The sequence below is a fragment of the Pavona decussata genome, unplaced genomic scaffold, assembly GCF_977016875.1.
Source record: "Pavona decussata unplaced genomic scaffold, jaPavDecu1.1 SCAFFOLD_371, whole genome shotgun sequence".
Taxonomy (NCBI): domain Eukaryota; kingdom Metazoa; phylum Cnidaria; class Anthozoa; order Scleractinia; family Agariciidae; genus Pavona; species Pavona decussata.
In genome coordinates, this window is record NW_028145747.1 from 1,297,501 (window position 1) to 1,310,121 (window position 12,621).

The window sequence follows — 12,621 nt, forward strand, 5'->3', positions numbered from 1 at the left end:
ATTTTGCAACATTGAAATTCTGTGACCTTCCAGGATTTACATGACTTGTACGAACTCTTTGACCAGAAAAACTGCTACGAGAGACGAACTATTGGTCTATCAACAGAACTGATTACCTTTAGTTATCAACTCTGTTGATAAACCAAACGTTAGTTTCTACTCCCCATCGACGCAGCACCGCATTTTCTTTAGAAACCAAACCTTTCCTTTTTTTTCCACAAAAGATGCTTACCTCCAACAGCTGTTCCTGTAGCATCTTGATTTGTTCGGTCAATTCCTTTGTCTGAAGCTGTGCCTCCTGTTTGGCATTTCTCTGCTCACTGTCATGTTCAGGTAGCTTCTGCATCAATCCTCGCACTGTCTCGTCCTTACTTTCCACTTCTCCTTGGAGCTGAAGAATATGGTCCTGAGAGACGCTCAGCCTTTCAGCGAGTTCCTCCGACCGTAAGCGGTAAATGGTAACCTACACATCCATGGACAAAGAATAAATTCATTTAGTAAATGAACATTCTGATTGGTTGAATGTGTGCGGGTGAGTTAAGGCTGGTTAAATCCCACTGCTTCTAGGCAAAAATCTGAGACCCTAATCCTAAGATACATCTGTTTAAAGGGACACTGTTACCTATGCGCATGCGCCAACTCCTCAAATCGAAACTTAAAAAGTTCAGGCTGAATTTTTCAAATTGGAAGCGCAATTTCAAAATGGCGTTGACTAGTGGCGGCAATCACAGTGGAAAACGGAGAAAATCGGCTAGAAAAAAGGGATTCAGGGAAGAGATCGAGCTGGGACGAGGCTGGGAAAAAAGTCATAAGAGAATATTTAGCAACGAAAGTATATTCAGCAGTGCTTTGAGATACTGTCATCCCGTGACTCGAAACACAAACAAACAGAGATACACTAGATACATTATAAATACATTATTTGTAAGTTTTTAATACTTATTCACCAGGACCCCGTTGATAACATTATACTATACTGAAGTGTTATCCTGCATAAATAGTCCATTATTATTATTATTATTATTATTATTATTATTATTATTATTATTATTATTATTATTATTATTATTATTATTATTATTATATTGGAAGTGTTCAAAGAGCAAGAAGAAGAGAAGAAGCGCAAGTACCAGCAGCGGGTGTTAGATGTAGAAATGGGTTCGTTTACGCCTTTAGTGGTTGGAACCAATGGCGGAATGGGAAACGAGTGTCAGCGGTTCTTAAAGCATCTCGCAGATAAGATAGCTCAGAAAGACACCGAGCCTTATCATGTTGTAATCACTTGGCTCAAGACACAGACCTCGTTTGAACTCTTAAGATCGGTACATGCATGCGTCAGAGGTTCGCGAATGCCGTTTCGTAGCAAGATAGAGCAATCATTAGACTGTGAAATAAATGTTGCTAGTGCGGATATCTGAAATACGTGTCTATATGCTTTTATACTAAGGGCTTTTTATGGACACTGGTTTAGCCGACATTAGTGTGATTCGATTATATGATCTTAATATCTCTGCATAATGGAATTCTTTATTTTATAGAATTTTGAACTTTTATTATTAATTATATCTATTTCCTCTTCTTTCATGTAAGGTTAAGTTACGTCTTTTTTTTAGAATTTGTGAATGAATAGTGTTTCGATGAATTGATTGGATTTTTTGTAACAGCAAGTTGTTGTAAATAGGATTTTAATTGAGGTTTTGTAATAAAGATTTTATTATTATTATTATTATTATTATTATTATTACTATTATTATTATGGCGATAAGAGCATCAATAAAAAAATAAAAAAGAGCATCAATCAAACCATCAATCAATGATCAATACAAGTTTTGAACTCATTTATGAATACACTTGTTAAGTGAGTTATGCAGCTGGAAAGTTCATGTGCAGTGAGATCCTTTTCTGACAACATGTTTGTAGCTTTATAGATAACAGAAACACAGTAAACTTCCGATACAGAAGCTTTTTTCTAAAGGAAAACAAAACATTTCCACATATTTAAAACGTTAAAGCATGTCTCAAAACAATAGTGGAAATGGTGTGGTTTAATTTACAGCGTGCAAAGAAAGTCGTGTCCTTTAGCCCAAGGATAGTCAATTTTGCGATCGGGTTAGTGGATTCTGACCATCACTTGCCCGACGGACAAGTGAAGTTTTTTTGGGAATTAAAATTACAAAATTACTGTAAGACATACTTATTTTAACTTACAGGTAGATTTTGGAACCGAAAGCTGTTTTTCAAGCAAATCTCACAAAGGGAAATCTTTCGGAAAAAGTATCGCATTACATACACCCCATGCAAAAATGGCTGATATTTTAATATTTTTTTGTCTTTATTCAAATTAGCCTCACTAGCCTCGTCCAAGGTAAAATATTCTTTTGATATTTGAACTCAAGAACGAGGCTAGTAAGGCCAATTTGAATGTAGACAAAAGAATATTAAAATGGTAGCCATTTTTGCATTGGGTCTATTTCATGCCCGACATAATGCGTGAAACTTTTCCTTTGTAGATTGTGTCTAGTCCACACAATCTTCAAGCAAAATAATTTGAAAGAAAGAAAGCTAGTTGTCTGTGATAATGCTTCATTTACAATGAACGTACCAAAAAGGTTTTGATCCTGTACTCCGGTATGAAAGTCATTCAGCAGCGTTCATGGTTTTTGCATTGTCACGTGCATTTCAATAAATTCTACATGGTATGTTTTAAACAGTTGTTAAAAAATTATCGATCACGTCCTTTTGCTTTCCGATGAATAATCAGATGTGTATTGCGAAAATGACACAATTATTTTCCTTTGAAATCTTTATCAAAGCTTACAGGATCTAAAAATGTTCATTTCACCAGAAATCTGCATAATTTTGTTTACAACGTCACCGGATGCGTAACAAGTCACTTTCCACTTTTGCGTGAAAACTGACAGCCAAACTAATTTTTTTTTCAGAAAAATAAATCTACTTGATGTAATACTTTTTCATGAGAACCAAAAATATGATGAAAGATGTTGAGTTTTCATGTATGCAAAAAGCTCTTATTAGCAGTGAACTTTTCAGTTGATAAGAGTGTTTCTTTCAGCTGAAGACATTTTCTGCCGGGAAATAGTTTTTGGCGGCAAAATTTCACGTAGCGCAACCCAATATGACTAAAAGTATTCAGTTAGATCAATCGCGAAGGGAAGATAGGTTGAAAAAATCGGTGAGGCCTAAAATAAATAAGGCCACTAGTGCTGAACAAACATCTACGCATGCCACGTAAACGCTCTAAAAAGCGTCTTGTTTATTCAAAGTTCACGCCGACAATTATTTTTAAATTAAAAAATTATTTGAATTAAAGTATTCCTAAATTAAATTATTTTTAAATATTTAAAAGACACCGCACTTTGGAGAAAAAACGAGAAAACATATAACTTTCCTCAGATTCAACAAAAAATCTCCATTCTTACACTAAAATGATTGTCAAATAATTCTCTACAGATTGAATAAGATAATTCTGATGCATCGTTGAAGGAATTTCGTCGTTTCTTTTTCACTTATTGAGTTTACGACTACGGACTTTCTGAAAAACTGAAAAAACTTATAACTTTGCTCAGATTTAACGAAAAATCTTCATTCTTGCACTAAATGATCGTCAAATATTCGCTACAAATATTAATAAAAGAATATCCTGATGCGCCGAGAACAAAAAATTTTCGCGTGTTGTTCCACTAATTGAATTTAAAACTCATTCACTGCGCATGCCCGAAAGTTAACAACCAAGCCAACTAACCAACCAACCAACCAACCAACCAACTGAGTGCAAACTCCACCATCGCTATAACTCGTTCACTGCGCTTGCGCGCATTCACGAGTTAAAAACGGGAAAATTGGGTGTGTGGTTGGGTGGGAGGGAGGAGTGGGGTGGGGGGGGGGGGGGGGTCTTGAGTAGGAAAAGAAAAATTGTTTAAATAAATCGATTGCTTAGACTTCTTGTTGAGTTTAGCCGAAATTAATTTTACATTAAATTTGGCTCCTCTCCCCCCTATAGTGATGCCAAGAACAAAACCAAAAAAATTTAACAATAGACTAACAATCCTTAAGCCTGTAAAGTACTCAGATTTCACGCAAATCCCACTCGAGTATAAGAAGGTTGGTTTATGAAATTGCAAAGTTAGAACTATTTCTGTGTTTCAAATTATATTTGGCCAGTAAAGGCACCGGCCTACATACTGGAATACCTAGAAAATCTCGTTTTGTACTAAATAGACATGTACAGAAAGGAAAAAGTTCTTAGGAGTTATATTTCTCGGAAGAATATGTGACACTCAGTAAAGTCCATGTTTTGTTTTTTCTCAGTCTATTATTGTTTAAGGAAAAGGACTCTTAGATTGGGAGAACTTCATTCGAAGCGAAGTCTGGCAGTTTTAACAAGGATGGTCTTAGTACGTTTATTTGATCACAGGCCTTTCAGCCACACGACCCTCTTCAGTGATCGATTACAAAGTTGAGTGGCAGAATTAAACAGATTTACATATCTACAGATCTACACAAGTCTCTGGGGAAGAATGTATATTGAGTGTACATGCTTCAGTAGAATGCCCATGGCGAGTACACAGGGCTCCACTTTATTGAGTCCTCGTGTTTCTCCTGTTCTAAGCCTATTGATCCATGACAATTCTAAGTCAAGCAGTTCCAGTTGATATCAGGCGCTATGGCAATAAACCTAAACACGCTATTTTCACTAACATGAAAATACAATGCTGGATCTCTCTTGTTTCTGTTCCATGTAATACGATCATTGTGAACCAGCCAATACTTTCAGATTATTCTTGTTAAATTTGCTGTATACGATACTGTGTTTTTATTCTTTCGAATTAAGCTAACCAAAATTTTTTAGTATTTTGTGAGTACAATACGACTACAATACGACAGAAGACAAGTAAACTGTGAAATGCACCTAAATAAAAGCAACGAGGAACCCCATCTAATTAGTAGCAATGAAAAAATGCAACGAGGTACCCTATCTAAGTAGCAATGAAACCTTTTATGCTGGATCGATTTGGACCTGGATGAAAATTGTGTCATCTACAACGTAGCGCCTTCTCCTTACGTTGTTGTGCGTTATAAGCGGAGGGAATAAAGGAGGATGGTTATCATCATTCTTCACCCTGCTGAAGTAGCTATATCGTTTTTCGTGTGATGTAAAGGATGTAACCTTGTTTTCTCTTTACCTTGGATCTTCTTGCTGATCGATCAACGTAATTGTAAATTTGTTATTGGGTTAAGGCCAGGATAATACGGGAACGTATTCACTTTTCATTAGAAAACAATATACAATGACGAATTCAGGGCCGAGAAATATGTTATTGGGTATCAAGGCTAGTCCAAACTTATATCCATGGTCGTAAAAAGAAGGACTGTTTATCTGGGTTTTCTCCCCGCTTTTGACTTGTTTCATCTTTTCCTCGAATCGGCAAATCTTCCAAGTATTACGTATGTACCCCAGAAATTTGTATCAGACTAGGACTCTCTAGAGCACTGACCTTCTCTTCAAGTTTTGTTTTAGTCCCTTTGAACTCCTGTTGAATGTTACTTAACTGAAGTTGAGTGTCATTCAGCTGACGTTGAGCGTCACGCAACTGAAGTTGACTGTCATTCGACTGATCTTGAGCGTCACGCAACTGAAGTTGACTGTCATTCAACTGATGTTGAGCGTCACGCAGCTGAAGTTGAGTCTCCTTCAGCTGACTTTGAGTGTTATTCAGCTGAATCCGTGTGTCATTCAACTTTGCACAAGCCAAGCCAAGATGGAGATTAGTGGCAGATTGAAGGTGGGATTTTATTGTTCTTCGCTGAACCTACAGAAAGGAAAAAGACAAAAGACTTAAAAGCATGGCTTAACGTTTGCTAATGACCACATAATCTTCCTTCGGAGTTCCCCAGCTGTACGAAAGACGACTTTTGACTGATGATAATAGTGACATACTGGTGTAGTTTGGACCTATGCATTTTGTGTGTTTCAAATAGTGTTTTTCCGCTAACCGTTTTTTCCGTTCTTCCTTTTTGCGCGTTCAAATCCTATTCAAAACACCAAGAATATTATCACTTTCCTGGCAATAGCGTCGAGAGAAGCCGTAATTTTAATTTCCCTGGCAATAATGTTTTAATTGCCTTGATGCATGCAAGAATTTTTCTTTGCAGTCCCAATGCTGTTTGACGTACTGATTGCATTTTTTCTTTATCAGTTCAAACTTTAACTGGTTAACCTCCTGAATTCTGTATCACTGAAGAAAATTAATGTTGTGTAAGAACGATGATATTTTAAAAATATATTGTTTATCTTTTAGATTTAAAGCTATGAAGTCATTGATAGAGCAGTTATCAGAGAAGCCAGCGTCAATTTTGCAACATAAAATGAAAATAAATATATGAAATTGCTGAGAAAAATTTACAAGATTATCCCGCTACTGAATTCCACCATGCACTTTTTAAAAGAAATTAGATAAACTATAATTCAAAATGGCCTAGAGCGCTCTAAAAAATGTAGAGTTTCTGGTAGAGTTTTTCGAATGACAGGTTTCATTTACCTCAGAAACGAAGTTCTGTTGTAGGTAGTACTGTGATTTGCCAGACAGACATGACCCTTGCGTGACTAAATTAAATTAGTTTAAATTTGAAGAAAGCCTATAAGTAATTGGTTCTTATTTTCGTCTTTTTTCACTTTTTAAAATTTCTGTGCGACGCCATTTTTTATTCCATGACGTCATACGGTTTACAGTTATTTCTCACGATAGCTCACTTTAAAAAAGAGTGATAGCCTGGGCGAGAGTAGCTGCCCAAGCGTTTGTGAAAAAGGTTGGCTATTATCATCGCCTTCATCGTACCCCCAAACAATCCCACAATCGCTTGGGCCGTTTTACTCGAACCAGGCCATCACTCATTTTCAAAGTGGGCGATTGAAGTTCTGCTTTCTGACTAAGAGGCATCATTTGACGTCGCAAAATTCAAAATGGGTGCGCACTAAAACTGGCAATAATAATAATAGCTAATTTTTAAGGTCACTAAAATGCAGGACCAACTATGTTAACTAAACTTTGAAATTTAGACTTTAACGCCAATTTTTTTGTAAGAGTGGAGGTTCTCCTTGCAACATTTGATAGCTTTTTTTTGTTTTGTCTTGTTTCGCTGTTGTTGCTTTTTCTTTTTGATTGGTTTTTCGCTTTTTGATGGCGGTATTATACTCCAAACTTCAGTTCAATTTTAATTAGCAAAGGGCTCCTAACTGATATTTTTTTAAATTTGAAATTGCCATTTTTAGCATTTTTTTAGTTAAATAAAAGACTGTCGCTATAGGTATGGAGAGGCCCTAAATTTTTCAAAAGTTAACAAAAGTGATGGATAATTTTAACATTCAGTTCTGTGTTTCTAATTACCTTTTCTCCGCAGCCCATATCAGCATAAGGACAGGAAATTATGGCCAGCGAGCAGTCACTGTCAATATGGGTTGAAATCTGTAGGATATGATAGAAGAAATCAAGAAACAGTTATGCTCACATTAAAAATAATGCAAGATATTGGGTCACGTAATACAAATAATTAAGTCTAGATAACTTCTCTAACTAAATCTGAAATATTTTGAGGGTATTTTCCTTACAATAGAGAAACGAGGAATTTGGCCCTCCATGAAGGGATCCAAGGAAACGACAAGTGCCCGATTATTGATCATTTTAGTTACATTATGGATTATACATTATGGATGCATGAACAATGGATAGGCGTTACTGTTGTTACCAAACAATCAGACACTAACCTCTTCTCTCGGAATAATAAATCCACATTTGTTTGGGCACTTCAGTGGCAATCTCTTGCATTCACTTTGATGAGCCTTAAAATATGACAATTAAATATGTATTAATAGTTGGTTGACCTAAAGATATCCCCTTAAAAAAAGTGAAAAGTGTGCTATTTTTAATGTATCAATGAGAATTCATTCCTCATAACTTACTATTGAATTGCTTAATTCCTCATTCTTATAGTTTAGATAAACCACCTTAAATTGAACAACTGTAGTTAATCCTATAAGCATATTAGCTATTAACATACTCCCAACAGCAAGAAATTCATCAATCATCCTATCAATCATTTAAAACTAGAACTGTCTTAAATATATTCGATTACAGAGGCAGATGCGGACCTTCGTGAAACGAAATATATTTGGGCCTTGGCCCCACGGGGCCTCAGGTTTTGGTTTTTAAAAAAAGGCGGGGGGAGGGGTGAGTGGCTGGACCCCCCGATCCCCTCTCCTAGATCCTCGACTGGATACAACTTGCCAATAAGTTCTTAGCATTCTTTAACTGTGTCGCCTCAAAATGTGTATCTAAAACATCATAAAAAAACATCCAATTTCTTACCTTAATTTCACACGCCGCGTGGGACACATCACAGTGGCTACAACGAAGAACCCTCCAGTCACATGTAGAAGTAACGTGCGCTTGCAAGTCTTTCCTTGGCAGTCTTATATCACAGTTCTCGTTTGTACAGGAAACAACTTGAAGAGGACAAGAAGCTAAATGGTTCTGTTTTAAAAAACAAAATTAGAAAAAAACCTTTTGAATAGTTTAGTAAACAATGAGTTAACCCTATCTAGGCCCGGTTTTTTTTTTTTTGTCTTTTTGGACCCCGGGGTAGAGGGGTGGGGGGGGGGGGGGGGGGAATCCGCCCCAATTCCATAACTTCGCAACATAGAAGCTGTGATAGTGTGGCTTGGAGGATAGAAATTATGTCCAAAGAAGTTTCCTTTGAGGTCTGCAGCTAAAGGTGATGTCATATGACGTGGTTATTTAATCATGATTGCCTATCAAAAACGTTAATTCAGTTTCAAAGTAGCCGCAAGCAGAATTCGTCCTCACTGATCTAGATAAGCAACCACAGTTCCGTGCATAGTTGGTTTTGGCTGGTCACGTGGCAACCCATAAAAAAAATTTGGCAAAGACTGTGGTTGCTTGACTATTCATAGACAGAAAAGCAAAAAGGAGTGAAATATTATTGCGCCAGTTAAGAGTATATCACAACCTACATCCTTTGTGAGGGGGTCGTGATTTTTGAGAAAAATTGTATTTGTATCATTTTGATTTTTGGCCCACGTTTCTTGGCCAGAGACGACTGTTTTCACGAGGTCCTTGCACAAGTCTTTTTGGGAAAAATACTGAAAGAAATCAGGAAACAGGCCAAATGTCTAAGATTATTTCTAAAGGAACGGACAACTTCATCTCACCTCTTTTGATCTCAATTCGCCAGACCACTGGCATCCTTCATTCGGGCATTTAATAGAAAAGGAAAGAATTTTTCTTTCCGTCGCTTTGTCTGGGAAAATATCTCCCTACAAGAAAATAATACATTCAATTCAATTAATTACTATTGAAAACGAGATGTTGGTCATTATTACACGAACTTTACTATGGAGAATTCCTAGGTTGACTCCCTGTGTTGTTTCACAATGAAAGCAAAAAATAAATAAATACGTAGACAGTCAAGTAACTAACAATACAAAGGTTTTATCTGCCTTGTATAAAGAAAGGGAGCATGGTAATATTCGTTGTAAAGATTTAATTCAGTTTATTGGATAGAATGGTCAAAAATAGAATTAATTAAACGCGATACCTTTGATATAAAAATATATGAGCAACAAAACTAAACATAACATGGCAAGCGGTCTGGCCTGGTATCCTACAAAAAATTCAGATTTCTCTGAAAGGAATATTGGAGTGTTTATTTGACAAATGACTGACACAAGGGTAAGGAAACCGTACAAGGCCTAGAATAAATTTGGTTCATAAGTCACTTTCTGCAGACAATGAGTGGTAAACAGCTTGAACTCGCCAACCCTTCCCACAAACGTTTTAGCATTACGAAACTCTCTTACTTTGTCTCTGCTCAACTTGTCTCGATCCACAGGGCAATTCAAAGGCTGCTCATCTTGCTCTAAGCTGTTTAATAAAGGAAACATGGAAACGTGAGCTTTTGATATCCTTGCATCGCCTAAGTTCTATCTGTTAGGGGTATTTTTAGATAATTTGTTTTTCTCTCGCTTCTCTTCTGCCCGTTAATGTACTTTTAATACTTCTAAATAATGCAGCTATTGTTCAAGCTTGCGTGAAGTGAATCGCACATTATAAAAACTATTCTTGAAGCCTCGCTTTTTAGGACATTTAAAGTCTACAGAAAATCTAGAAAACAAAATTTTTGAGGATTTTTCTTTGTAATTATTTTTCACTTCCTTGTTATTCAGTGTTTATCAGCCGCACCTCATTAGTAATGAAGGAGGCAACAAAATGCAAATAATCAGGCCCAGTTAAATTATCGGTTAAATTTACATATATTCATATGGCATATTTCATTTTCCTGCAGAAACAAACGTTCGCAACAGACTGCAGTAAATGCCTTAAAGACCTGGTAGCAATAGACATAAAAGAAAAAAATCTTGCTAGTGATTCCAATAAACATTTTTTTGAGGTTGTTATTAATATTTCCGTAAATCACGCCACAGACCAAGTAAATAATAAGGCTCGAAATGTGCACTTTGAGATTTAATCACGTGATCAAATAGGCTGTTGTCTTACTCTCCATGATAACAATTCAGTTACACTGAATTTTATTAAACGTAATGCGACCTTTTTTCTCAAATGGCCGTTTCTTCGAGTTGAGCTAAATGTGGCCTTTGGACTGCCACGTATACCTATGGTCTCGCTTGGCTAAATAGCAACTCCTAAAGTCTGTTTTCAGTGTTTTGACACCAGGAATAAGCACAAAAGCACAAAATCCTTGGGCTTAAGATTGCGTTTCTCAGGCTTTGTATGAACTCCTGTCTTGGCGCTAGTGCTTGCGTCGCTAGTTACAACCTGGCTTAACAATAGCTTCTAAGAATTGTACTCTAAGGAATGCTTACCTTTCGAAGTGTCCGTTGAGGCATTGAGTACAAAATCTGTGGCCACATTTCGTTAGGATTGGTTGTTTTAGTGGTAACTGACAGATTACACATTGGAAATCGTCGTCGACTGCATCCACAAACTCATCATCGTATCCACCAAACGCTGGTGGATTTGCTCGAGCTTCCGCCATACCTTCATCGATCGCCCGACAAGAGCGTCGCTGGGTGGATTTAATGAAAGCGATATCTTTGTTCCTAAAGGGTCAGTCAAATATGGCCTTGAAATATTATTTCTAGTACACCAATAACTGTGAGCTTGCGTGAAGATTCTTTCCTTTCCGTCTTTCTGAGAATATTGGTCGTTGTCTAAACGTTTTCTAGGAAAGCACGGTTTCAAACAATTGTCAAATTAAGCGGATTCAAAAACTCCAGTTCATATTTTACTTACTAGATTGAAAGTATCCCAAATTATGAAATTTTACCATTTTACAAAAAGCCGACAAAACACATCTAAATATTCCTTGTGAAAGAAAAAAGATGTTAAGTTAAATAACATAAAACATAACTTTATTTTTTATATAGTGCAGAATACATGGGAATATGATCTAATGCGCTTGTTATGTTAAATGTTAAACCGACCCTGAAAAATGGTTTTCTCTTTGACTGATCATCACAGAAGGCAAACGGCAAAATTCAAGAAACATTTTCAGTCACCAGTTTGGAGTTTCTTTGACACTCGACCTTGGCTTGACTCCCACGATCGGCCATGCACAAAGGGGAAGAGCTATGGAGTCGAGAATGAGAAAAGAGAATCATTTTCGACCCCAGATCTCTTCCCTTTTGCGCATGACTGACGGCGAGAAGGGTCTGGGAGACTCTGGGGACGATACCTGCACTGATTGGTTTTCGGTTGAAATAATGAAAACACTTCTAATTGGTCAATCAAAACGCGCAGAAATTTGAATTTACGGCGCGAGTTGAACGAGCCTCACGTGCCTTCGTTTTGTCCAGTTATGTGGCACTTGGACAAAAGCAATGGCTGCCGCCAGGTTTTGTTCCGTGTACCCTGGCGTATGGCGTAGTCAAAGCCGAGCGGCTCTGGGGTCGAGAATGCTCTTTTCCAATAAGTAAGAATACTGCGCGCGCACGCGTCGAGTGCTTGACTGCTGTAAACTAGTACCCTCCATGGTAACAAACCAAAAGAGATTAGAGGGAGACATTTTCCGTGCGGAGAGGCAGATTAAGGACGCCCGTATTTTGTAGGGCAATTCTTGACTGTGGGAATCCACACTTTTGGCGAAGATTAAAATTTTTTAGCCTACCCTTTCCTCGGCCTCTCCCTCCTATTTTTTCCTTGAGGTATACAGCTATTTCAATTAACGTTGTCGGATTAAAATCAAGCTAAAAGACAAGACCTCAATGTTTTGTGGGATTATTTTTTATGAATAATTTTAACAAAATCATCCCTGCACGTGCAGGTCATTGTACTGCTAATTACAACCTATTGTTTTCTCCAGGCATGACTGATTTTTGATGAATTTATTCATAAAAATCCCACGTAAACCTTCGGTCTTGTCTTTTAGCTTCATGCTTTGAACCGACAACGTTAGTTGAAATGACTGTATAACGCTAATATACCTACCTTTTTATTTAACTTTTGTATGGACGATTTGGGACTATAACCTCATCTATCAGCGAAGAAAAGACATTAATTCATGTAA

General features: G+C 37.0%; 1 protein-coding gene across 4 annotated transcripts in view; it reads right to left on the reverse strand.

Annotated features, from left to right (window-relative positions):
• LOC146452395 (uncharacterized) overlaps window positions 1–11,149 on the reverse strand; it is an 18,642-nt gene extending 7,493 nt beyond the window's left edge. For 3 of the 4 annotated variants that reach the window (XR_014859784.1, XR_014859785.1, XM_085098013.1), the window contains exons 1-8: window positions 10,919–11,149; window positions 9,896–9,959; window positions 9,248–9,352; window positions 8,385–8,549; window positions 7,784–7,858; window positions 7,407–7,484; window positions 5,517–5,831; window positions 233–463 (exon numbers count right to left, since the gene is read on the reverse strand). Coding sequence is in view for 2 of the 4 variants with exons in the window: in XM_085098013.1 (XP_084954139.1) it covers window positions 233–463; window positions 5,517–5,831; window positions 7,407–7,484; window positions 7,784–7,858; window positions 8,385–8,549; window positions 9,248–9,352; window positions 9,896–9,959; window positions 10,919–11,091 (1,206 nt within the window). In the remaining 2 variants the exon portion in view is untranslated. The remainder of the gene's footprint in view (window positions 1–232; window positions 464–5,516; window positions 5,832–7,406; window positions 7,485–7,783; window positions 7,859–8,384; window positions 8,550–9,247; window positions 9,353–9,895; window positions 9,960–10,918) is intronic. The other variant, XM_085098014.1, reaches the window with a different exon arrangement.
• Window positions 11,150–12,621: the final 1,472 nt, after the last annotated feature.